General features: G+C 50.2%; 1 protein-coding gene across 16 annotated transcripts in view; it reads right to left on the reverse strand.

The window, feature by feature from the left end:
• NCOR2 (nuclear receptor corepressor 2) overlaps positions 1 to 23,819 on the reverse strand; it is a 260,599-nt gene that overhangs the window by 146,610 nt on the left and 90,170 nt on the right. For 15 of the 16 annotated variants that reach the window (XM_069794863.1, XM_069794861.1, XM_069794859.1 and 12 more), the window contains exons 3-4: positions 22,712 to 22,839; positions 12,812 to 12,992 (exon numbers count right to left, since the gene is read on the reverse strand). In XM_069794863.1, coding sequence (XP_069650964.1) covers positions 12,812 to 12,992; positions 22,712 to 22,839 — 309 coding nt within the window. Of the gene's footprint in view, positions 1 to 8,289; positions 8,433 to 12,811; positions 12,993 to 22,711; positions 22,840 to 23,819 lie in introns of those variants that run through there. The other variant, XM_069794869.1, reaches the window with a different exon arrangement.

The following is a 23,819-nucleotide window of genomic DNA, read 5'->3' on the forward strand; positions in this document are numbered from 1 at the left end:
GTCCCAGCACCAAACTCCTGCTCACTCCCAGCAGCTCCTCTTCCAACTGCATCAGCTGGAAAAACAGAAGTTACTGCTCCTACAGCAATCCACCGAGCTGCCCTCGCCAACTGCACGCCACCACTTCATTGCTCTAATTTCTTTAGGGTTGCTTAATGTATAGGTTCATTCTAGCTGTGGTCTCAGGTATCTAAAGCAGCACATCAAATACCTCTCATCTGTAAAACCCAGCAATTCTAAGACTACAAGAAAACCGGACTTAATGGCAATACTCCAAAGACTTCCCCTGCCCCCAAAATCTAGTAACTTCCCAAAAGTTCAATTTTTGTCAGTAAACTCTCTTTACTTCTACCAGAACATCTCAGTACACATGCACATGTGATCTCAACTGAGCGGTCTGGAAGCAGACAGGGGTCACTGGTGAATCTGACCTGTGAACTTCACTGGCTGAGACAAAAAAAAACAAGCAACTATTTCATCAGGAATCTAAGCCGATCCGACTTCCATTTTGAGATGGCTGCACTAGAAAACTTGTTTAAGCGTGAAACAAGGCTGCTTAGACGCTTTTGAAAAATTTTTAAACGAACGTAAAGAACGGGGAGGGGAAGCCCTTCCCTTGAAACAGCTTATCTTGGCCTTTAATGAGGCTTTTAGTAGCCTCATCTGTCCCCAACACACCACTGAAGCCTGTTTAACTCCCCCTTCGTTTTGGCATCTTCCCTTTAAGCGGGTGCTGGCCCTGCACGCTGCGAAGCTCCATCCCCAACACGTGCACGGGACATGGCGGGGACAACACCTCCGCCTGCACCTCCACGGCCCGAGGCACCCGCCAGCAGCCTGGCAGCCCCCCCGGACGCACAAAACGTGTACACCAGCCACGGTCCCAAGCACCCCACAAGCAGCAGTGCTACGACAGCCCGCCAGGACACACGCGGGGATACGGGGCACGGCCCCGGCTGCTTGCAGGCTTCTCCGTGCATTGCGAGAGGCGGGCGTAGCACCGAGCGAGGCAGGCCGCCGCGCGCAGGATACGTGCTGACAGGGGAGCACGGGTGGTGCAAAGCAACCGTCAGCTGCGCCATCAATCAGAGCCCGCCGCCGGCTGCGCTCAATGGTTTATTGTTCTAATAATTGTGCAGACACGTGGAAGGGGGTGCCTCGACATTCGCCGCTTGTTTGAGTAGCCATTTCCTTTGCTGCTCCGCCTGCTTTTCCGTCGGGAGGCCGCATCCTGAGCCCCGGGGGTGGCAGGCGGGGGGGCAGCAGCGCTGGCCATCCCCACCGCCATCCCCACGGCCGGCGAGGCAGGAAGGTGGGAGGAAATAACGTCCCCCAGCAGCAGGAAACGCAGGCGGGTGCTGGTCCAGGCGTGAGCCGTCGGTCCAGCCCTCTGCCTCGACAAGCCCAGAAAAACACGCAAAACAAACCTTTCACAAGAGTTTTGGATTTATCTGGAGAGGCTTTTTGCCATAATATTTTTTCTGTGCCCAGTCAGCAGGTAGAGACAGTCTCAGGGTGCGGAAACCATTACAGTGTCTCAAGCGCGACACTCCTCGAGCATCACTCAGCTCTGCGATGAGAGCAAGACTGACCAAGGAAAGACCAAATACCAACAAGAGTGCAGGATAAAGCAGCTCCCGAAGGCTCAGGGCAGAAGCACCCTTTCTAATTGCGAACGGCTGTGGGAGTCACTCAAACTGCAAACCTCTGCCCAGGCTGTTCCTGCAGAAAAGCATGAAGCACCCTTGTCTCTCCAGGCCAGGATGTTACAGAAAAAAACCCTGAACATCTCAGCTCCCATAGCAAGAATAAGCCCACAGTGAATTTGTTATTATCTGTTAGCAAAGCAGCAGCTTCCCACCAAGGCTGGAATTTCCATCTTGGTTTGGCAGGCACGGGGCTGTGAAATGATTACTGTGTTTACTTTTCCTTTGCTAACTATAAAATCCCATTCCACTGCCCTGCCAAGAATGACTGAAGCTAATAAAATTCAGGCATTTGGAAGAAAGCAATAATAAACCTCCCTTTTGGGGCCTTTATGATGAAATTTCCCCACTCCAATCAGCGATTATGCTGTATTCATGAACACTAGTGATGTCTCCAAGTGCACCCAGATTGACTCAAATCAATATTTAGCTTTGCTCGAGACTGTAAGCCTTTCTCCGTGTGGCTGCTGATGGCAGGATCACTGAACTGCACATCTAGAAGAAGCCTTTGAAAAACCAGCTTACAAGTACATGAGGCAGTGTACATATATATGTGTGTGTGCAATATATATATATATATAAAAGTAGGCTTTTCAGTTACTTAAAAACCTGTGAAAAAGCATATACACATGAAACATTCATGGATGCATGAATTTACAAATCCCTCTCCAAATATATTGAAAGCCATTAATATAATGCACACTATATATTTATATACACATACCTGCCTATTCTTTAGTAGCTTTTAGTGTTTGAAAGACCGTAAACACAGGAACGTTACATCTGCCGCTCTGCCTGCTGCTGAGGCAGAAACACATAAGGTGCTGGGGGCAATCTGCTCTACGTCATACCTGTGATGGCTGGCACGAGATAAAATAACGCAGATCTGAAAAACAACCTGAAATAAAAGCCTGCGCTTGGTTTGGTCGCGTAACCACATGCGACGGCTTGATTTGCGCTAGGCAATGGTTCTTTCTTAACCAGCCATGGGAACGACAGCATCCAAAGCGGAGATCAGAAGGCAGAAACAATCACAGGGAGGAGAGAAATCAGCCACGTCCCTTGTCAGGGCAGCGATCAGAGTTCCAAGGCAAGCCTAGGAAGCGTTACCGTGCAGGCAGAGGAGATGATAAAGTGCCAAGACAGCAGAGAAACCCGCTGCCGAGGTACGCTGGAGCAGGGTGCTGCGAGCTCCGCAGCCCCGGGGGGAACCCCCCGGGACGCGGCAGAGGCACCACGCGCTGAGCGACCCCACGTCTGCTGCCCATCTCCTCTGCTGCTTGGCACTGCCAGAGGACAGGGCTGCGCTCTCTCCCTGCACCTCACAGGGAAAGGTACTGGGTGCAGGATTAAAGGGGCTGCCAGTCCTTGGCCGGGATGAAGGCAAGCAGAAGCTGGGCTGAACATTGGCACAAGCAGAAGATGCTTGGTCAGAGCACTAAGATGACCAAAGAGTAACTAGATCTAGGCCAGGACCGCGACGAGGTGGTTCAGGTCATTTCAGCCCACGCTGCTTCTCCCCCACTAATTTCTGCTTCTGATTCACCAAACCGGGGGTAGGACAGGGCACATCGCTCCCACCCCGAGCCAGCTCTGCCGCTGGGTAAAAGCCCATTTCCAAGGGCAGAGGGAGCAGGCTCCACCACACTCTTGCTCCTTAGCCTCCTGGAAAAAGGCGCCAAGAATTAGAATTACATTTTTCGAGAGCAGCAGAACAAGCCAAGGGCCTGTCAGCTTGTCCTAAAACAACCCCTCTCCACTTGCTGAGTACGCAGCCAGCATTCCTGACGCACACCAGTGTCCATTGCCCCTCGGCCCCCCCATGCAGCGCGAAGCTGCAGAGCATTTCGTGGTGGAACAAGCCAGAAAAACCTCTGAATGTTCTCTGCCTAAAACACAGCCAAAGAGTTTTCACGTTTAAAAAGCAGGTTTGGGTCCAAAAAGAAAGGAGGTTTTCAGCGAGCGATTATAACTAGGCCCTTTGGCACTCAACAGCTCCTCTCTTGTTATCGATGCTAAGGGTGTTGTTAAGAGATGAGGCTCCACGAAGCACGGACGTGAAGTCACGGAGCTTTAGCAAGGGCTGTTGCCATGTTCAATATGTTATTACAGCTCCATCACCACAGGCACAAAGAGCAGCAACTCGTCTCTGCCAAATCCATCTCTGAAATCACTCCTCCACTCCATCCCCTCCAGCAGCAGCAAGCAAACACCATCGATTGCTGTTGCATCTCCTCCACGGCTTTCCACCCAGCGCTGGGAAGGAAGGCTTTAGCATGAAATACCCTCCTCCTCAAAACACAGCACGCAAAATTAATCTGATCGGTGTCACAACTCACTGGCTTTTGTTGCGTGAGTCAGAACTGTGGACGGGCTGCATTTCATAATCATGAAAAAGTACAGCACCAAAAATGTGCTTGGTGCTGTACGTTCACGGAGAAGACAGCCAAGCTGCTCCCACCAAACCCCTCGCCCTCCCCAGGCAGACCCTGGGCAAGGAGGGGCGTGCAGGGATGCCGAAGAAGGAGGGAGGCTGAGTTCATCTGTGAGAAGACATACGTGCTCGCGAATCGGTAACAACCTCCTGCTGCTCTGTAGCCTGCACTGACCAGCCAGATGACGTGGAAGCGAGAAGAACCACATACCCCATCCCAGAGCACGCCTGGATCCGGCAGAAGCCAGAGCAATGCTCCGTGCCTGGCAGCACCTACACCCCCTCCCAGAAGATGAGGGGAAGAGAAGAAACCCAGATCAGGTCGAAACTGCAGGGAGAGAAGAATATAGCCAGGACTCTTGGTACCAGGACTGAATTCTTCCCTGGAAATTTATTCCAGGTGGGCATTTCTTTTTTACCACAAATGTGCAAAACCGCATCGACCGCAGATGGACAGCAGGGGTAACTGGCACAGCCCTCCTCACCCTGCACCATCCCTGTGCTTTGAAGCAATACATGGGAGTCTGGTGCTGGTTCCTGCCACACGAACCCCATTTCCTAAGGCCCACCCGAGGACTGACAAAGTTAAGTAGCAAACTAGCTTTGCTCTCCTGCATTTCCAGGACATAACAGGGCACATAAGAATCGTTGCTATTAAAGAAAAAACAGATAACATGTAAAAACACTGCAAAGATGGAGAAGAAAAATCTCCATGAACCCACGCAGCACACCCAGCTCTCAACGCCGCCTTGTTGCAAGCAGAAAAAAATGGCAATATTTCTTCCAATTACAGAGGTGAGGCACACAAAGTCAAGGGACTTTCTTTCCCTCAAGCAGATCAGGTGAGATGTCGCACTGCGCGAGCCTTGTAATATTGACTGAATGGAACAGAAAAGTCCAATTATGTAAATGATGAAGCAGGCTCCCGAGAAGCAGCCAGCCTTATCATGCCGCCCTTCTCCACTGCTACGGCTTGAAAGGCAATTTAAAAGGTTGTTTTGGATGTCGATCACCACAAACGAGCCGAAGAAGTGCGAAACAACAACCTGCGCTTGAGGCAGCATCAGTTCACCCGTTGGTTTTCCAGCCATACTGAGCCTCGGCCATGCTCTCCACTGCTCGGGGAACGCCGCGGACTTGGAGCAGCTGGGGCAGGGGAGAGCTGGGCTGCAGGCGGCTCGGGGAAGGTCAAGCTCAGTTTTTACATCCTGCCTCCCCAGAGCGTTTCCGCAGCCCGTGAGGGCTTTCCCTGCCGTGCCCGGATCTCTCAGACCATAGTTCAGTTCTTTGGCCATAGGAACTTCAGCTGAAAAATGGAATAAAATCAGTTGTCTTGTCAATCACAGTGCTCCTTCCCTTCACCCCGCCACCCCAGGGCCAGCTGGAGGAGCCGAACATTTCACAACGCCTAACAGCGTCTGGTTTTCAAATGAAACCAGCACGAGCCCATGCATGGGGCAGAGCATCCCATTCCAGATACAACACTCCTCCAGCTGTTTGTTCCTTTGGCTCCCTGTCCCAAGCTGGTGCACGGCACAGGCTGCTGACAAGCCCTCGCAGCCATCCTGGCATGGCCGCTGCGCAGCAGGCGATGCAACGAATTCCTGGGCATGCCGCAAGAGCCAGGGCACTTGCACAAGGCAGACACGCGCTCCCAAAGGTGTATGTTCACGTGCAGGTGAGCAGGGGTCAACACACTCACACTCATCCTCCTGTGATTTGGAAATGATCTTCACAGAGCAGGGAGGAAAGCAGGGGAAGGGAGAAATCCAGCCAGAAGTGTTTGCACTGTGACAATGTGAACAATGCAAATATTTCAGCTTTTAAATATCTTTGGAATGACAGAGAATGCCAACATCTCCCTCATCTTCCCAGAAATAGCCCTGAATCATTGCTGCCCTAACGCAAAGTCGCCCTCCCCCCTCCCTCCCCCACCCCACCAAATCATTTTTGCAGGCAGATTTTTATCAGGCACAAGTTGACAGCGTGAGCAACTGCACAGCAGATGGGTGGATGTCGAACACGTTGCAGGAGGATCCTCCTACAGCTGCTGAACTCAACAACCCCACACCACTCGTTCCTGATGGGCGCCCAACTGCACCACCAGCCTCAGGACCACGGGAAAAACCCAGCTTGCCTCCCGGCCAAGAAGGCTGCAAGGAGAGTTAATAAGAAATGCTGTTCTCTGCAGGGGAAGGAGGATGAAAAGCAGGGAAGACATAGGTATGTTTGTACCCTCTAAAATTGTTTTATTTCATTGCTCAGACCTGAGGTTAGAGCCACTTCCATAGAAGTCTGCTCCTCCAAGAAGCGGTTGGGAAGCCATGCAGCATGCGCAGGCTTTGCATCAAGCACCCTGCAGTCCTTAGGGCGAGAACTATTCTTCTTGTGGCAAGATGTTTGAGGCATTTCACCTTCCACAGTGTAAGAATTATTATTCTTCTCGTGGCAAGTCGTTTGAGGCATTTCACAGGGCTGATCAAGCCATGGTCTGGCACAGAACTCTGCATCTCACTTGGGTTTTGGATAACCTGGAGTGAGTGGCAGGGTGCTGGCAGCATCAGCGTGTCTCCTCTCCATCAGCGCTACCGCAGCTCCACAGGATCCCTCTGCCCAGGCAATCCCGCGGGGCTCACTGGCAGCCATCCCCTCCCCAGCAGATGTGGGCATAGCCACAGCTGGCCAAGGAAACAGCTCACTCTCCTGCAACAGAGGTGCACGGCCAAGGAGGACAGCCCTGTGCTGTCGCTGGGCCCCTGCTTGCAGATGTTCATCAAAAGCCCCAGTAACGAGCCCAGAGCTCTTTTTCCCCAAGTGAAAAACAACCTCCGGTAGGGAAAGGAGAGCCCAGCGTGATCCACAACCGCAGACTCCGAGGCTACGGGAGGACACGCGCCCAGGGACGGCCGACGCTCACAGCTTCATTTCGTTCTCCAGCCCCTCTGCGCTATTGTTCCACGGCAATAAATCACAGGGAGGCGCTGGAATTCAGGGCTGGTTTCTACAAGAGGAAGCCTGGGGTGCAGGAACCGAGATGCCGCCTCGCTTTCGCTTGCTAATTCCCTCGGCAGCCACCGTGCTCAGCGCCTTTGAGTGCTCCGCTCCCACGCATCCCGTCGGAGCGCTGTGGCTCTCCCAGTTCAAAGCACTGCTGCGTTTCCACCCCCTCTGCTCCCTTCCCCCAGCACTGGATTACTCAATTAGAGATTATGCTTTTGCCAGTTACCTCCAAGCCAACTGGGGCTTCTGCCAAGGTCAACACAAGTTCCAGCCAGTTTCATTAATAACTGTGAGACCAACCCACTGGAAACTCTGAGAGGTTAATCCCAGCAACAGATCAATGTTCCCATAACAAAGCCCCAGAGCAAAAACACAACTGGTGATGTACCAGCCGGCCAGCCCAGCTATCCGCACTGGGAGCTGTGGCGCTGCCCCTCCGAGCATCCCTCCCCATACTGGGGCAAACTCTGCTGCCGGAGTCCCCAGCCTCCCCCGGCACATTCGGCAAGGGATGGAGCAGGTACCAGTGAAAAGTGCTGCCAAGGCACCGGCCCGTGTGGCGAGGAGGAAGCAGAGCTCCCGAAAGGCCTTTCGGTTGTCCTCGGTGCTCTGCCAGCCTGCGGCCAGGGCAGGGGTTAGCAGGCTAGCCAAGAGCCTTTCCATCCCACAGCCTGTTTTCCAGGAGTTTATTGTAAATTGGGCTCTGGAACGGGCAGCCAGTACAAAATTTGGCATGTACGCTGCTGGCTTCAATGCATCATTAAAAAGGCATTTTAAACGTGTTAATTCCTTCTTTTTCAATTAATTGCTTTTAAAGCTACATTAACGTGCATCAAAGCAAAATACCCTTTGCCCTAATTTCTGCTTTGCCATACATATTTCCCGGCCTTGGTGCTGCCTTTTCTAAGATTCCCCCCTTCCCTTTTCTATCCCATTTTTTAGTCCAGAGCACAACAAAAACACTCATGCAGAAAGGGAAGAAATTAAAACCCTTCAACAATGTAAAGCGGAGTCCAAGTCCTAACAACACATGGCTTCTTAATAGCCTTCTTCCATCAATAGTTGTTAATTATTTTACAAAAGAGGGAAGTGGCATTGTCCCTTGTACAGATGGGGAAATCTGAGATACAGAAAGGGGAAGAGACTTACCCGGTGACCAGCGGCCTGCCAGGGCAGATGGCAGCAAGGTTCAGGTTTCTTAAGCCTCCACCCAGCCCCGTACCCGTGGGACTACATGGCTCCCCGTAAGCATATTCCTGCTGGAGCAATAGGCTACGCGTAAGTGCAGCCAGACAGCCCTTGCAAGGGGACTAAATGCAGAGCACGACTGACTCACATCCTATAGGAAGGAGCAGCAAACCACATACGTGGTGGAAAAGCAGTCTCAGAAATGGGAAGAAGAACAAGTGGAAGCACAACGGGAATAAGAGATGGAAGGGGAGAGACAGGACTAACCTCCAGCTCTGGAGAGGGGAGAGCAGGCGCTGCTGGACCAGACGCGCCACGCTCGCCGTCCCTACGGGGCAGGATCGCACGCAGCACCAGCTGCGCACGTATGCGCAGAGACAGGGGATCATGCAGATACATTACTGGCCTGCTCTGGAGCCGTCTGTTTTACTCCTATCTGCTGTTACGTGATGGAGGTCCGTGACTTTCTCTATCGGAAAGAAAGCAGAAGCCACCGAGGGTCCTGGGAACCAGCTCCTGCATCTCTGCCAAGAGCACACCCAGCAAATCTGCATCACGGCAGCTCTTCCAGAGAATCTCACATCTAGGCTTGCAGTGATTGAAAAAACAGTCCTGCTTTAGTTTTGCCTGGTTATTCTCAGCCAGCTCAAGGGAGCACCTTCTTGGAGGCAGCGTCAGCCCACGCTGGCACAGAGGGCACGGGGAGATTTCATTTCTCCCCCAGGAGACTGAGCTCACCTCCTGGCCACGTCCAGCGGCAGGAGCCCAGGACTACGGCACTGCAGCAACATGACAGCAATCCCTCTTGCAGGGAAAAAAGATGCTGAAGTGGGGGAAAGCAGGCATGAAAACAACCTTCTGCTCCCCGGCTTGAAAAGAAACACCAGTGTTCAAGGATATGAGCAATACAAGGTTCATAAGGAAAGGTAATATCTTTTACTAGACCAACTGAGATTTAGCTGTAAAGCTGCTGCTTTGGAAAGGCACGCTGCCCAAAAGCATGTCTGTTTTCACCAGATATAACACGCTGATCTAATAGAAGACATTACCTTCTCCTTACAAACTAAGCCTCGCTTGGAGTGAAGCTGCAGTGATCCTGAACGGGGTAAAGGGGCCCAGCTCACCCCACATTTGGGAGAGGTAGGAGAGGAATAAAACACCTAAGAGATCCACTTCTCTTCAGGAAAAAAAACCCCTGGAACCTGTAACCAGCATTTGCCACACCAATTACTTCATCTGTGTTCAGAGCACAGATCATGGCCCAAAACAAAGGCCTTGGAAATGTGCAGGAATGGTGTTAACTTCTCTCCCCTGGGCTGAAGGTTGGCAAATCCTATGTAACCGGTAGTTATCAGGGACGTGCTAAACTCACACCCCATCACAGACCTGATTCTGCGTCTCAGCTCCACCGCTGCTCTGAAACCAACAGAGACCAACAGGTATCCACTGCCTGAGAGCAACATCCATTGCTGCTGCATTCATTATGACCCTTGGGACGGACAGTCAGGCTGGCACCCAGAGTGTATAACCAAACTCCTACTCTTTTTATCGAGGGTATTGTGGAGCTCTTTACTGTGAAAAACTAGCTGAATCTGCAAAATCACCATGAAAAGCAGTCCTATAGTGCTGTTACTCTGATGAGTAAATTGAGCTCCTTGCCACGCAGTGACTGCAACAACATGGAATGGGGTAAGGGGTAAGCGAACAACTCCTAGGATACCCTGTCTAAACAACTGCCAGTGTGTTTAGTAATACCGGGCTCACGTGGTGCATCTCACCCGAAGAGCTCACCCAGCCTGCAAAGCTGCCCTAGATAAAGTATCGAACGACTTCGTCAGGCACTGAGTCAGCAGCACAGATGGAACAGCAAATTTCTCTCTGGCTGTGGTCACTGGGGCACACGTCCTGCCACCACACGGGTGCCACCGCTCCGGTCCACGCGCAGCTTGCAGATGTGCGGAGACCTCTGGCTCTGCACCCACCTTGCGGAGTGCTTGCAGGAAGGGAGGAAAGCTTGCAGAATAACCCCTGAGAACAGAGGACATGCTGAGCAAGCCAGAAAAACACGGTGCTGCTAGAAGTGAAGCATGGCCCAGTCTCCACAGGGATGGAGCAGAGTGGGAATTAGCCACCAGGACGGGCTGCATCGTGACATGTTGGTTTAGGAGGTCACATCAGCCAGGCAGAGGAGCTGATGGCAGTCATGGAGCTCATCACAGAGCCTCTCAGGAAGGTCTTTATCAGCTGTTCTAGATGGTGATTTACACCATCGGAGCCCAGTGCCGAATTCAACTGGCTTAGCATGGATGCAAGAAGCAGTTTTACATGTGTAAATAGCCCAGATGTGTAAGTGTCTAGAGCTTGTGGCCAAAGACCAGTCTCAGCTCTTTGCACTCCCTCTGGACCAGCACACGCAGAACACACTGAGGCTCAGGGCGATGCACAGATCAGCTGCGGGAGCTTTACCATGACTTTAATATCCACAAGCAGTTTATAGACTAGTCTGAGGCTGACTGCTCAAGAATAAAGCCAAAAGACTGCTATTAATCCAATTTCCCAAGCTGCAAAAGGCAGATATACCTTCAGAATGGTGATCGTACACCCCAGACTTGCCTTCTGCTCCCAACCGCTTGAACTGCGCTGAGATCATCCCAGCCTTGCAGTAAGCTCCATCAAACCCATTCTGGTAACAGCCCCTGCTAGTTTTGAGCAACTAATCCCAGCTCCACCTAGGCTCTCACCAGTCAGGGACACCACATTTTTTTCTTCCTTCCAGACTCTGAAATTACAAATGGCTCCACTAAAAGCATAATCTTGTCTTGCTGAATTGTATCTCACAGCTTTCTCTCTCTCTCTCTCCCTTTCATTAACAAATGTTTTAAGCCCCATAAAATGCATGTAATTCTTGGAAATGTGTCACAGATCAAGAAGCAAATGCAGCCCCTGAACTCACCAACTAATGCCTCAAGAGCAGCTTTGCCTATTAGAAACAAATAGCTGAGACAATACGTGGTTTTCTGGTGAGAGGCAGAACAGAACTGCTGATGGAAATAACGTGCAGACAGAAAAGCCATCCTCGTTTCCTCACATCTTTGGAGAGGGATGTTTTTTGTTTCATGGCCAACAGTTTATTTTCCCCATCAGCCACCCAACCCAGCATCCCCCAAATATACTCTACGGTTCAGAGCCACCACGTGTCGGTGGCATGGAGAGCAGAATCCTGGCTAGTCACAGCATAACCTTGTTAAGACACATCTCAAGGGAGCAGCAAAGACAGGACATAGAAGGGCCACAGCACCTCGGAAGCATCTTTTCCAAGGCAACACACTATCAAGAGCTAAAGGACAGCAAGCTGATGTGGCTGGTGCCTTTCTCATAGTCTCAGACTTCAAGTGTGGCTCTTAAAAAAGAGCTGCTCCATCCCTTCCAGCATCAGCTCACCATTCCTAATCAGCAGTCACTGCAGCCCCCTCCTCCAGGAGATCCAGCCAGGCCTCCCTTGGCATCTGAACTACCCCAAAGTTAAATGTCCTTCTCACTTGAGGCAGGCCAGAGGGATCTCACGTAAGGCCCACCAGTACTGTATGGATAGGAGATGTATGAATATCCCAGCACTCCCAAGCAAGAGCTTTCTCACCTGCATATTATTTCAGTTAGCTCCTATAGCGATAGAGCAAACCATCCCCATCACCCTGGGTAAGGACATGACTTCTCATTTCACTGAGAGCTGAGACATCTCTGAAGCCCAGCCTGCAGCTGCATTAACCCTCGGCGCTCGCAGCAGTGGAGCTCGCATTAGCAGCGCAAGTCAGCTGCCCCCAGCATGCTGACCCAGCAAGACTTTCCTGCCAACCAGGAACATGTCCAAGCTTGAGGTAAAAATCAAATACAATTTACCCCAACAGAGCACGAAAAGTAAATCCAAATAGGCACACAAGCAAGGGATTTCTCTTTGCAACCTTTATCACATGCGCAGAGGGGACAATCGCAAGTAAACAATTTGCTTTGTTAAATGAGACTAAGACAAGGGAGGCTTTCCTGGGGAAGATTATATTAAAGAACCACCAGCAACCGATTCAAACCCTTCAAACACCAATATTAAATAAAGAGATGTGATAAGGGAGAAAGGTCAAGCAAAAATCAAATCAGGGCACAGTATCCAGAAAAAACAGACATGACCATACCTAATTAAGCCTACAGGGGCTTCCAAATTGTTCTGGTGCATCTAATAGCCCAGTAAATGCAAGCCCATGACTACAACAGTCATGGGGAAAGCCAGTATGCTTCTGTCTCCCCAAAGAGGTCACCCCATCTCAGTGAATATCATCCAACACCATCAAGCACTGCTTGATGCATCAGGAGCCACCACCTACACTGATTTCAGTAGCGGCTCAGACCCTCAAAGGTAGCTCTACACAAGCCAAGGGGATCCCATCACACAGACCCCACACCCAGCTAGCATCCCAGCCCATTGCCCCCTTACCTTTGAGAGGTCCTCTGTCCCTCCCTGCTGGCTCTGGTTCAGGAGAGGCGAGTGCCGCATCAGGGGGTCCTGCAGCAGATCCAGGCGCGGCCTCTTGGTTTCAATGAACTCCAAGTCCGACGGCTTGGTCAGGTCAGAGAGATAGGAATGCGCCTCGGTTCTCAGGTGCAACTCCTGAGATCTGGGGACAAAGAGAAAGGAGCCTTTAGAAAGCAAGCCACCTGTGCTTTCCCCTGCTCTACAACTGCAAGCCACTTGAGGAGGACAGAGGGCTCAACTTCTGCCCATTTCCCAGAAGACGCATGAAGGGAGGCCAGGCAGCCCTGGACTCCAACACCTCAGGTCTTTGCAGACCCACGATGCTCCATAGCTCAGTCGCTGGGCACGGTGCATCTCCTGGAGCGCTCGCTGCACGCAGGCAGAACCAGGCATCACCTGGGGGAGCGGGACATGGGGCACACCATCGCTGCCACCCTCCAAGGCCAACAGGCCACCCTGCCACCCCTCTCCTCACTGCCGCGTCACCTGGAGGGCCCGCTGTCATCTCCTGTCCCACCACACAAGGTGGGTGGCTGTTCCTACACCAGGGCAAAGTGAACAAGGCTGTAGGTTTGAGCCTTCCCTGTCATGCCACGTGGGTCGGGCTGGCCAGAAAAAGCCAAAGCTCGGAAAAATCCTCAGAACTGGCCCATAAATCCCCCCGTGGCCCCTCAGAGCAGGCAGAGCTCCCTTCTGCCGCGTTTGGCTTCTTTAGTCAACGGTACCTGCACCACTGTTTATATTTAGCATCTTCTATAGGAATACCAAAGATCATATGCTGGGGAAAAAATGCATACTCCTCCATGGCTAGACAGTAGGGATTTATTTTTCCAGGATGAGGGAAGAAAGAAACCAGCCACATGTAGTTGCACGTCTCTGACACAGACCTGGCAAGCTGTAAAGGCGCATTATCCAGTGATAGCAACTGCACCAATGAGTCACATCAGGCTCAAATATCTTTCACCTGTTAAACATGATGCAGTTGGTAATACCTGGAAATTGGGTTTGGTTTTGCTTTTTTAAACAAATGTAAAACTTTTTCTGTAGCTTTATTTTTCCTAGCAGGATTCCCTTGTGAGAATTGTAAAGGGATCCTACAAAAATACATTAAACTTTTTACTGTGCCCAAGGATCAGCTTTGCTGCAGCAGCTCCAAGGGTGTGTTTTTAACACTTCAGGCAGAAGTCTCTTAAAAAAATAAAAATAAAATGAAGCACAGGAGATTCACGGCTTGGAAAAAAACATGACATTTTTTCTTTTCCCCTTAAACAAGACTGTTCAAGTTCTCCCGAGTTGCGCGGTAAAGCATCCTCCCCAGTTACCAAACACTGACAAACTAAACAGCCTTTGAAGCTACTCAAAAGGGAGGAAGGGAGGGGATGCATTTTGCCAAGAGCAAGCATAAAAGACAGGGGGTCTTGTGCATCATTTGGCCCCCACCCACAAACTGCAACTGCTGACATTACTTTTTACCTAGCTAATTAAATATCTCAGAAAGGATGACAAAAAGGGAAGGACCCAGAGCGCTCTGAAGCCAGCAGGAGTCTTCCAGCAGCTGTAACGGCTCTGGACCGCATCCAGAGAGAGGAGGAACCCCAGTGAAAGCCACCTTCTCAGGGGGCACCACCTCAGGCAAAGCCCTCTGCCCTCCCCTGCAGCAGCGTGGCAAACTCAACCCTGCTTCAAGGAAGCAAGACAAAGATTTTTTTTGTTGGTTTCTTGGTGTTTGTTTTTTTGGTTTTTGTTTTTTTTTTTTTTTTTTTAATTTAAACATCAACAGCAGGCACAAAACATGTGCACGCCAAACTCTGCCGCTGTGGGTTTGGCACAGGTGGCTGGTGCTGGGATTCGGGCAGCAGCTTTGCTGCTGACACACAGAAACAGAATCTGGCTCGTCCTCTTCCTCCTCCCCAGCAAAAAGGGGATGGGAGAGCGGGGAGGCTCTGGCACTGCCTTTGCCACTCCAATCTCCAACCTACGTAAGAGCAAACGCACAGCTCGCGCAGCAAACTTTTCAGAGCAGAACAGCTCTTAAATTTGGCATTGAAGCACACAGCTCGCTTCACCTGCAAACACTTTCACACTGAATGATCCTCAACTTTTCTCAGCAAGCCCAGAAATATCTCCTGGCACCTCTCAAGTTTCCTGCTGGCTTGTCCCAATCCCTTGTGCAAACCCTGCCTGCCCACAGCTGCATGCCGACATTTTGGGCTCTGCTGTAAAACCCAGGAACAATAAGCAACTGTTGAGCTGGGCAGGTGCTAAAATATTCCAACACCCAAGGCTCTGCTGTACCGAGGCAATTAAAAATCAGATGTATTTTTTTTTACTTTTTTTTTTTTAATGCCATATTACCAAGAAGCTGCTAATTGACACAGGACGGCTCTGAGACCTCTGCAGTTGTCAGGAACCCAACAATCTGACACAACTGCTACGCTCAGAAAAAAACATGTATTTTTAAGATAAGAGCAACACTCAGCTTTACAAAGGCAGTTACTTACAGCGAGGCAGGGGCCATGCCAGGGAAAGCAGCTGCAGTGTTATAGGGTGCTATTTTATTTCCATTTCCACATCCATTGGAACTGCTATTAACTTTATCCACTGGAATTTCCAGCCGCTCCCGAGATCACTTTGCCCGACACAACCCGCTCAGCCTGTCCTGGCTGCAAATACAAATGCTCCTGCTTGAAGCCTTCACACCTTTCACTCTTTACATCCACACCTGCAGCGAGCTCTTTACAACAGACTTTTATACAGTCATGACATTGCTGTCAGTATAAAAATAGCCCTGCCTGAAAAACCCTCCCGTTACACTGAGTTTGGGGTTTTGCTGCATTTTCTAAATAGTTCCCACCTGGCTGGTTTATTCCAGAGATTCCTGCTTTGCTGAAAGGAAAGAGTGTTTTTAATTGCATGTGAGTTATGCATGACTATATGAAATAAACCAAATGCCAGCGTTAATTATGAAGTGGGGCTGGTTAGTCTTCACCTGGAGTCCTTCACCACAAACACTAAACTACTTAAAAGAAGTGGAGCAGCGTGAGATCTGCTGACGCACCGAGACTGGGTGCCCAGGGTTTGCCCTGACCTCCAGCCATCCACACACAGCTCTGCTTTGGGCAGGTCTGAGTCCAGAAGACCAAGATAACCCAAGATTAGACCTTTGGTTTATTACTAATCTGACAAACTAATCACACCCTACCAGCTGCAGAGTCACATTACTCATTCACCAGGGATGTTTCCTCAGCAGATTCACATGGGGCATTAGGAAGGTATGAGCAGATAAAAACCTACAGCAAGCGTGGGGCACCTGCAGCTCGCTCCAATGCATGCAGGTCCCTGGGACCTACGGAAACATCTTCTGCTACACTAAACCTATACCAGAACCAGCTGAGCACGAGACGGACTGAAAAAAGGAGTTGACGGCTAGCTGGGCGCAGAGGAAGCTGAGAGTCTCTCTCTCCTGGGAGAGAGGATCAAACAAGACATCCTGAGCTGCCTTTGGGGCTTGTAAGAGCAGCCATGATGAGATCTAAATGGATCTTGCCTTTATCTTCTTTACTTTGCTGAAGCCAAATCCCAGGGAAATGGGCAAGTACAAACTTTAAGAGGTCAGAGGACTCTCCCACCCCACTAACCCACCTCAGAAGCACACTGCCTGGCTCTTCAGAGCAGCACAACCCTCCCCTGCTCTTCAAACCTTCCCATGTCTCCATCAGCTGAGCAGCAGAAGGTGGCAGCAGGAGGAACGACTGCTATTCTGCAACATCCAGCAAACCCAGCTTAACTTCACGGAGATGTGCCGCCTGCACTAAGGGCTCAAAACACCAGCAGTGACTCTGAGCCGGCTCCCACCAACTTCCCAGCAAGGGCACATTTTAAGTTTTGCTCTCATCTGCAAATATCGTTCCCTACATCATGGGGCCAAACAACATAACCAGGCTGGAAAACTGGCTCTCGCTGTCTCTTGGAATCAGAACCAAGACAAATGATTGCCTTGCTGCAGCTGTTTATTTCCGACGGCTGAGATGGTTTGGTGGGAAATTGTCTCCAAAAATAAGTTTTTTTTAAAAAAAAGTGTCCAGCCGCCACAGGTACAGACAGACAATAAAATGCTTTTGAGAGCGAGTAACACAGAAAACCACTACTGTTGAAGTGAATTATTTATAGCCAATGCTAAGACTTGTCAGAGGTTTCAGCAACCCCTTTACAGCTAACCATAGCCAGAGTGGGAGACTGGGCAAATTGAGACCTGTTAAAGAGAGAAACGGGAGGATTTGTAGGTGGCAAAGCTGCCACCAGGCAGCTGGAAAAACATGTACAGGGCCAGCTGATATATTCCCTCTGTCATATAGGCGGAGAGGAAGAAAAAACCATCATGACTTAACAACAGAGGCCATGGGAAGAGCAGCCTGTCTGGGTGGGGAAGGTGGAGCTCCCACACCCTCAGCAATGTCTGCCAGCAGCAGGACTGAGTCTTCACAAGCCAAACATGTGGGACAGCCCCGAGCAGGATGCTTAGCTCACCGTGTGGCCCAGCTCAAGGACTCCCAGGTCCTCATGAGGTCTGACTGAGCACCTGTGACCAGACGGCCCCACGTGCATCCTCTTGATGCTCTGGCTGTGCATTCCCACGCAAGAGCAGGTAGCTGTGCCTCAGCCACCCCACGCAACCCTCTTAGCCAACTTCTTCCAAGCCAACTGTAATTTAGATGAGAGCAGATGCTTTATTTAAAACTTGCATATTGAAGATCCCCATACACAGAGCCTGAATTATTCATGGACAGGACCAGCAGAAGCTTTAACACTGTGCCACACAATGGCATTGCCTCACTCAAGAGGAGGAGTATTTGTGTCTCTCCACAAGCTCCTCCACATGCTTTCTTCAGGCATCCAAAACCTGGAGCCTCACAGGAAAGCCCTCTTGGCAGTCCTGGGTGACTGGAGCACTCCATGAACTAACGGCTTCAGGGACATCCCATGTTTCACCAGGCCTGCTGCATACATTGCAAGATCACCTTTCCTCCCCCAAAATAAATCTGATTCGAGGTTATGCATGGAGAAGGTGCATCATGAACTCTTACCCCTTCATCCCAGCCAAGGCAAAGCCCAGGCTTCCCCTCACACCTCCCTGGCAGGGCACACTGGCCCATTCCACAAAGCCTAGTGTCCCTACATCTCTGGGCAGCCTCAGTCACCCTCCATGCCCACCCATGGACATGCCCACAGCCCACACCGGAGCAGAGGGTACTTGCAAGACAAGGCTCGTCACCAAGTGTCTACACACCAGCATCTGCCCTTTCCAGACATTGCATCTGCCCTTTCCAGACATTATTTTCCCACGTTCATTTATGGGGAGGGAAAAAACACAGCTCCCAGAACATCGTTTCAAGTGTGAAAAGACACAAAGATGTATGGTTGCAGGGATTTCAGCCGCACCGCCGCTCACGCCTGAGAAAAGGGTCACCTTTAAAAATGGAAACTTAATTAAAGACCATAAATAAAATCAGATCGGTCGCGCTGTTAACTCGGGAGCAGTTGGTGCCATTTGGCCCAGCACAGATGAAGACCGAGAACTGCACGTGATTTCCAGCGGCCACGCACACCGCCCCGGCTTCCCACCGCTCCCTGGGCTCCTCAGCCAGCAGGATTAATCACATTCAATAAGCACAGTAATTAGGCCTGCTCTCATGCTATATTGCACATGGCTATCTCGGATGGCTGCAGAAACACAGCAGCTGCTTAACGTACCCTAAATGTCTTACTTCAGATCAGCACCAGGCAAACGTCTTCAAACTCCTCAGGACTGCTAAGCAGAAGGGCTCCAAAAAAGGTCTCCTGAACTGGGAAAATAATCTCCTATGAAAATAGTGACTCATCTTATTCTGGATAAAGGCAGAATATAAGCAGTATGCATGTTAACGCAGTATTTACAGCCACGTTTTCTGCCAGAGAAGCCATTATCCACCCCAGCATTCCTGCATTAATACGGAACCTTGCTCTAAAATCCTAACGCATGTGAAAAGTCAGAAAAAACCCAGTTCCTTGATTTTTCAGACCCCTCACCCTGCTGGCACCTGCCATTTAACACTCAACCCAGTTTTTCTCACCTCTTTTGTGGACCAAAATATATATATAGGAGAGGAAAAAAAAAAACCCTAGTCCTTGTCACCTTGCCAGGACATTCCTCTGCAAGTATTCATGGTACGACTTGTACCAACAGCAGATCCTGAAATACCTCTCTTCGCTCCTGCAGTCCAGTTGGCACAGCCAACCGAACAAGCTAAGGGGAAGTCTGTGGATCCTTCCAAGAAAAAGCCTGCTACCAAAAAAACCATCAAGGAAAGCAGCACATCCCTGCAAAGACAGGCAGAGCCAACTTTCCCTATAGCAACAGATTCAGAGCGGTTCAAGTTTTTCTTCCTTCTTCCAAGCCAGAATTGCCGCACAGGGAGTTCAAGTCTCTACCCATCCACCAAGGGGTGATGATGACTCTCAAGGCTGATGTACTTGGAGAATGGCAGTCTGCAACTCCCCAGCATCTCCTGCAGAACTGGGCTGCCCAGGGTGGGACGCAGGAGAAGCAGAAGGCACATCACCCCCGAGGGAGGAGAGCCCACAATGGTGTGACACTTCAGGAACTGGTTCTCCCCAACCTGCCTGACGCACCAGGCTCGGCTGTGGGGACATCCAGCTCCCTGAGCCTGACATTCAATGAGCTTCTTGCTCAGGGAGCCCCAAAATGTGGGACCATCTCAGCACCCCATTCCTTCCAGCAAGTTACCACTCAACAGCTTTTTGCCACCAACACCTGATTCATACTTAAAACACTGTGCCCATGGTGAAATGCTTCACCACTTGTTCCCTTTTCACCGGACTGCAACTAACCACCACCCTGGTAGCTACAGCAAAACCGCAGCCAGGAGAGACAGAAGACCTGCAAAGCTGTAGGAAGACCATCTAAGCAAGCTCAAATCATTTCTGCAGAATTTAAAGCATCTACGGAGTGAAGCCTCAAATACCATGTGCAAAGACAGCCTGCAGAGGCTTTAGAGATCTGCCCAAGTTGAAGGCAAAGCCAAACTGGGGGACAATCCCCCAAAACCAGCAGAAAGTGAATCCCTGTGGATTCCAGGAGAGGAGGGCAAACAGCAGCTGCCCACTGGACAGGTGGGCTCAGAGGAACCAGCCCTGAGCAGCCCGAGGGCTGAATCACACTCTCCGGCTGCAGGCACCGCTTGGATCTCCAGCCCTGTCAATCTGCCACATTCCACTTTCACCAGACTCACAAATTGATTTCTTTAGGGAGGGGAGCGATCCTGGAAGAGCGTCAGCCACCACGACCAACAGCAGACAGGCTGCTTCCTCTGAATACCCAAAGCAATGGTGGACTGGAAGGATTCCCTTCCACCAACACCTGCTTCAAGGGGAAGATTGTCTCCCTCACACCACTGCTGCATGCCAGGAGGGGCATCAGGCAGGGAACCAAGGTGACTGTCTTCCTTTCAGACACAGCACACTCCTGTGCTTCCCCCTATTCACCCCCTGTGCCTGCGCTGCGGACATGACTTGTTTGCCTTTGGTCCCTCCCTCCTCCCCAGCCCCTCACGCTGAGAGCCAGCTGCCTCTGCTCAAAACCATCAATCCCAGCGCAGGAACAAAGCCAAAGTGCTTACAGATGTGCCCGGCGTGAACCTGCCAAGGGGACTCAGCTGCAGTGATGGCTGCTGTTGCCACCCTCCCTTGTCCAGGCTTTGCTCTGCACCAGGCAGAGCCAGAGCTATTTTTTGGGGCGGGCATCAATGACCAGCCCAACCTGCTCCAGAAACTCCAGGGTCTTGGTCCTTGAGCACCCGAGGAACCCTCAAGGTGAGCAACCAAACATCCAAAGGGCTCCATTTACAACACATCAGGCAATATTTTAGAGCAGATCCTCACACCACACACCTGCCCCCATAGGACAGACTTTTAAGTGTAGTGCTTAAAGATGCAGAGAAACAGTAGCTGGCTTTGCAAAACGGACTAACACCTCCCCAACCCCAACACCACCCAGTTTGAATAACTGCAATATTTAACTATACTGGATTGAAAACTTCTGCAGATCCCCCATCCTGCATCCCCAGGTGCCCCCCCAAATTTTTTTAATGAGTCTATATCCCAGCATTCTGGCACAAGATGCCAACTGAGCTGAACTTAAGTGGTATTTTTAGCTTTATTACCCAGTATAATTTTTGCAAAAGTTCCATTTTTCAGATGTTACAGGGAAAAAGGATGAAATATAAGTTGGGTCTGTTACAAAAGAAAGTTTCTTTTTATAGCATGCCAAAACTTCCACCATTCACGTTGAAAGTGAAGTAACCACGATAAACATTTGGATGTGTATCTAGACCTGACAACCTCGATTAACATTTACCCATATTCATGTGATGGTCAACAGAAAAATAAGTTTGGAGAGTCTGAAACATTTGTAAGCCAAAGCAAGATGCTTGGATGACCACACCAGATTAGGCATGTGGTACAGCAGACACCAACACTTGCAGCTGGGGGTTTTTTCAGTTATATGGAAGAACCAAGGTAACAGGCAGGAGCATGTTGCTGGGTCCTCCTTACCCATCACCCCCAAATTTAGCTGAATCTGACCCACTTCCAACCTAACCGTGTTACTCTGCGCTAAGAAATCAAAGCGCTGAGAAATCAAAGCAAGCCAAGGCAATGTAACATGCTGCAATAATTCACTAGTCATCAGAAGTGACATTACCCTCTGTACATGCAGGTGCCACAGGCACAATCCAGAAGAGCACACCCAGGAGGACTGATGCAAAACTAACTTCGGAGGCTGCTTTTTGCCTCCGAATTCTCATGGGTTTGTTTCTGCTGAGCACCAAGCCAAACCCATCCCGCTAGGAGAAGAGGGTCCCGTCTGCATCTATGCCCTCATGCATCCAGCACACCGAGGTCTTTCTCCTCTCCCCTAACAATTATGATTTTAGAGAAACAGATTCGCCTCTGTGACTCTGCACTGGTTTTATTCTTAGCCTGACTAAGGCATAAGCATAAAAATAAAATGCTTTGCATAAATCTACTGTAGCAAGGCTCTTATTTCACTTCCAGGCCAGTTTCTTCCAAAACCACTAAGCATTAAATGCAGAAGAGAAACCGTGAGAGAGGAGCGTTCTGAGATGAAACAGAAAGTGAGAGTGATGGCCTTCAGAACAGATCAGCTCCTGTGGTTAAAGCATCTACAGCATTTCCAGCCACACAGCGCTTGCCTGAGTAGCACCCAAAAACACTGCCAGGCTCCCACGGGAGGCTACGAAAGAAAACAGGGACATCGGGAGAGCCATGAGGGGAGCAGACAGGAAAAAAGCAGCTCAGAGAGTTGCGAGGGGAATGCAGAAAGAGAAACAAAAACAATGAAAGTGGCGAGGAAGAGCAGCAGAAGAGGAAGCGGAGATGCACAGTGGAAATGAGCTCTTCTCACTCCTCCCTTCAGCCTCGGGAGCCACAGACCAAACCCAACCACACAGCTTTATTTTCTACACTGAAGAAAGCCGATGTAACCAGTTACAGCGACATGTAGCTTCACAGAAGTGAGGGAGGTGGGGGTTTTTGTTGTTTAGTGTTTTTAAGATGTCTTTAAAATGCAGGACAGTCCAAGGGAAGAAACCAGAAGGCAAAGGTGCCACTTACATTAGCATAACGAAGCTAAACCAGCACAGTGACTGAGCAGTCAGTACCAAGATACAACAGAACATTGCCCAGGTCTCACACAGCCCTCCTCCACACCACAACGCTGTGCAAAATACTCGCTTAATGCAGTCGGGATGCCCATGGGCCGGGGGGAAGGCGGAGAGCCAGTACCTTTCATTGCCTGGCTGGAACTCGGAGAGCAGGGATGGCCTCCGCCGCTGCGGTTGCATGATAGACCCCGGCGGGAGGTGAGAAGCAAAATCCCTGGAATGATGCTGGTACTCCAACAGCGCGACGTCCTGCAGAAACAAACACAGAAGAGCTTGTTAGGCTGGTGGCAATTTTCAAGCAAGCATTGAACCCTGACAACTCAGAAGAAACCATACAGATACTCGCCCTTTGAAGCGCTGGGTGCTGGACCACAAAGCTCAGTGCTTTTCCCCCCCTCAAAAGGGTTCCCAGTAACTCCCAGTCCCACACCACATTGGGATGGTAGCTCAGCCCCCAGTCCAGCCTGCCTCTGGCCTTTTACTGGGGCTGCTCACAGGTTAGCTCCTGCAATGGGACCCCAGCAAGCTCAACCCAGCCAGCCAGCACGCACACAGGGATTTTCGGCATCCAGGCGGTCCTGATGACAACTTCAAATCCAAGAGGAAGAGTAGGTAAGAAGAAAATTAAAAGTCACAGGATACTTTCAGCTTCAATAATCCACACAGCAGTATGGAGAAAGAAAAAAAAAAAGAAAAGAAATCACAAATGTTATCTTGAGAGTGTCCCTTTAAACACAGCTCCCCTGAGCTGAGCTCAAGGGGTTTGAAAGGACAGTTTGCTACTTATTATGTGTACGTCCCTTTTGTTCCTTGACCCTTGGAGAGTACAGTACAGTATGTTCCTGATTTTAATTAAATAAGAAGCCCTCCTGTTCTGTGCCACAGACTGATTCCAGCAACAGTATTTTAGCAGCTACATTCAACTGCTATTTTTTATTTGCAGATAGATACTTGACCAGAAGACTAATCATCTAATTAACTAAGACCTTCAGCAAATGGCATAGAAAGCCCTGTCACAGAATATCCCTGGTAACACTGACACACATTTACATTAGAACCAATTCCACCTGGGAGTCTATTTTGAACAGTTCTCAACTGGAACAAAAAAGCTCCAACTCCCTCAAAAAAGAAAAAAGACATTTCAGAGTCAAAAAAAACCCCCAAAAACCTCAACAGATAAAATACCACATGCATGCAGTTGGGGGTGTGGGCAGGGGACTCTCAGCCCT

The sequence above is a fragment of the Haliaeetus albicilla genome, chromosome 10, assembly GCF_947461875.1.
Source record: "Haliaeetus albicilla chromosome 10, bHalAlb1.1, whole genome shotgun sequence".
Classification (NCBI taxonomy): domain Eukaryota; kingdom Metazoa; phylum Chordata; class Aves; order Accipitriformes; family Accipitridae; genus Haliaeetus; species Haliaeetus albicilla.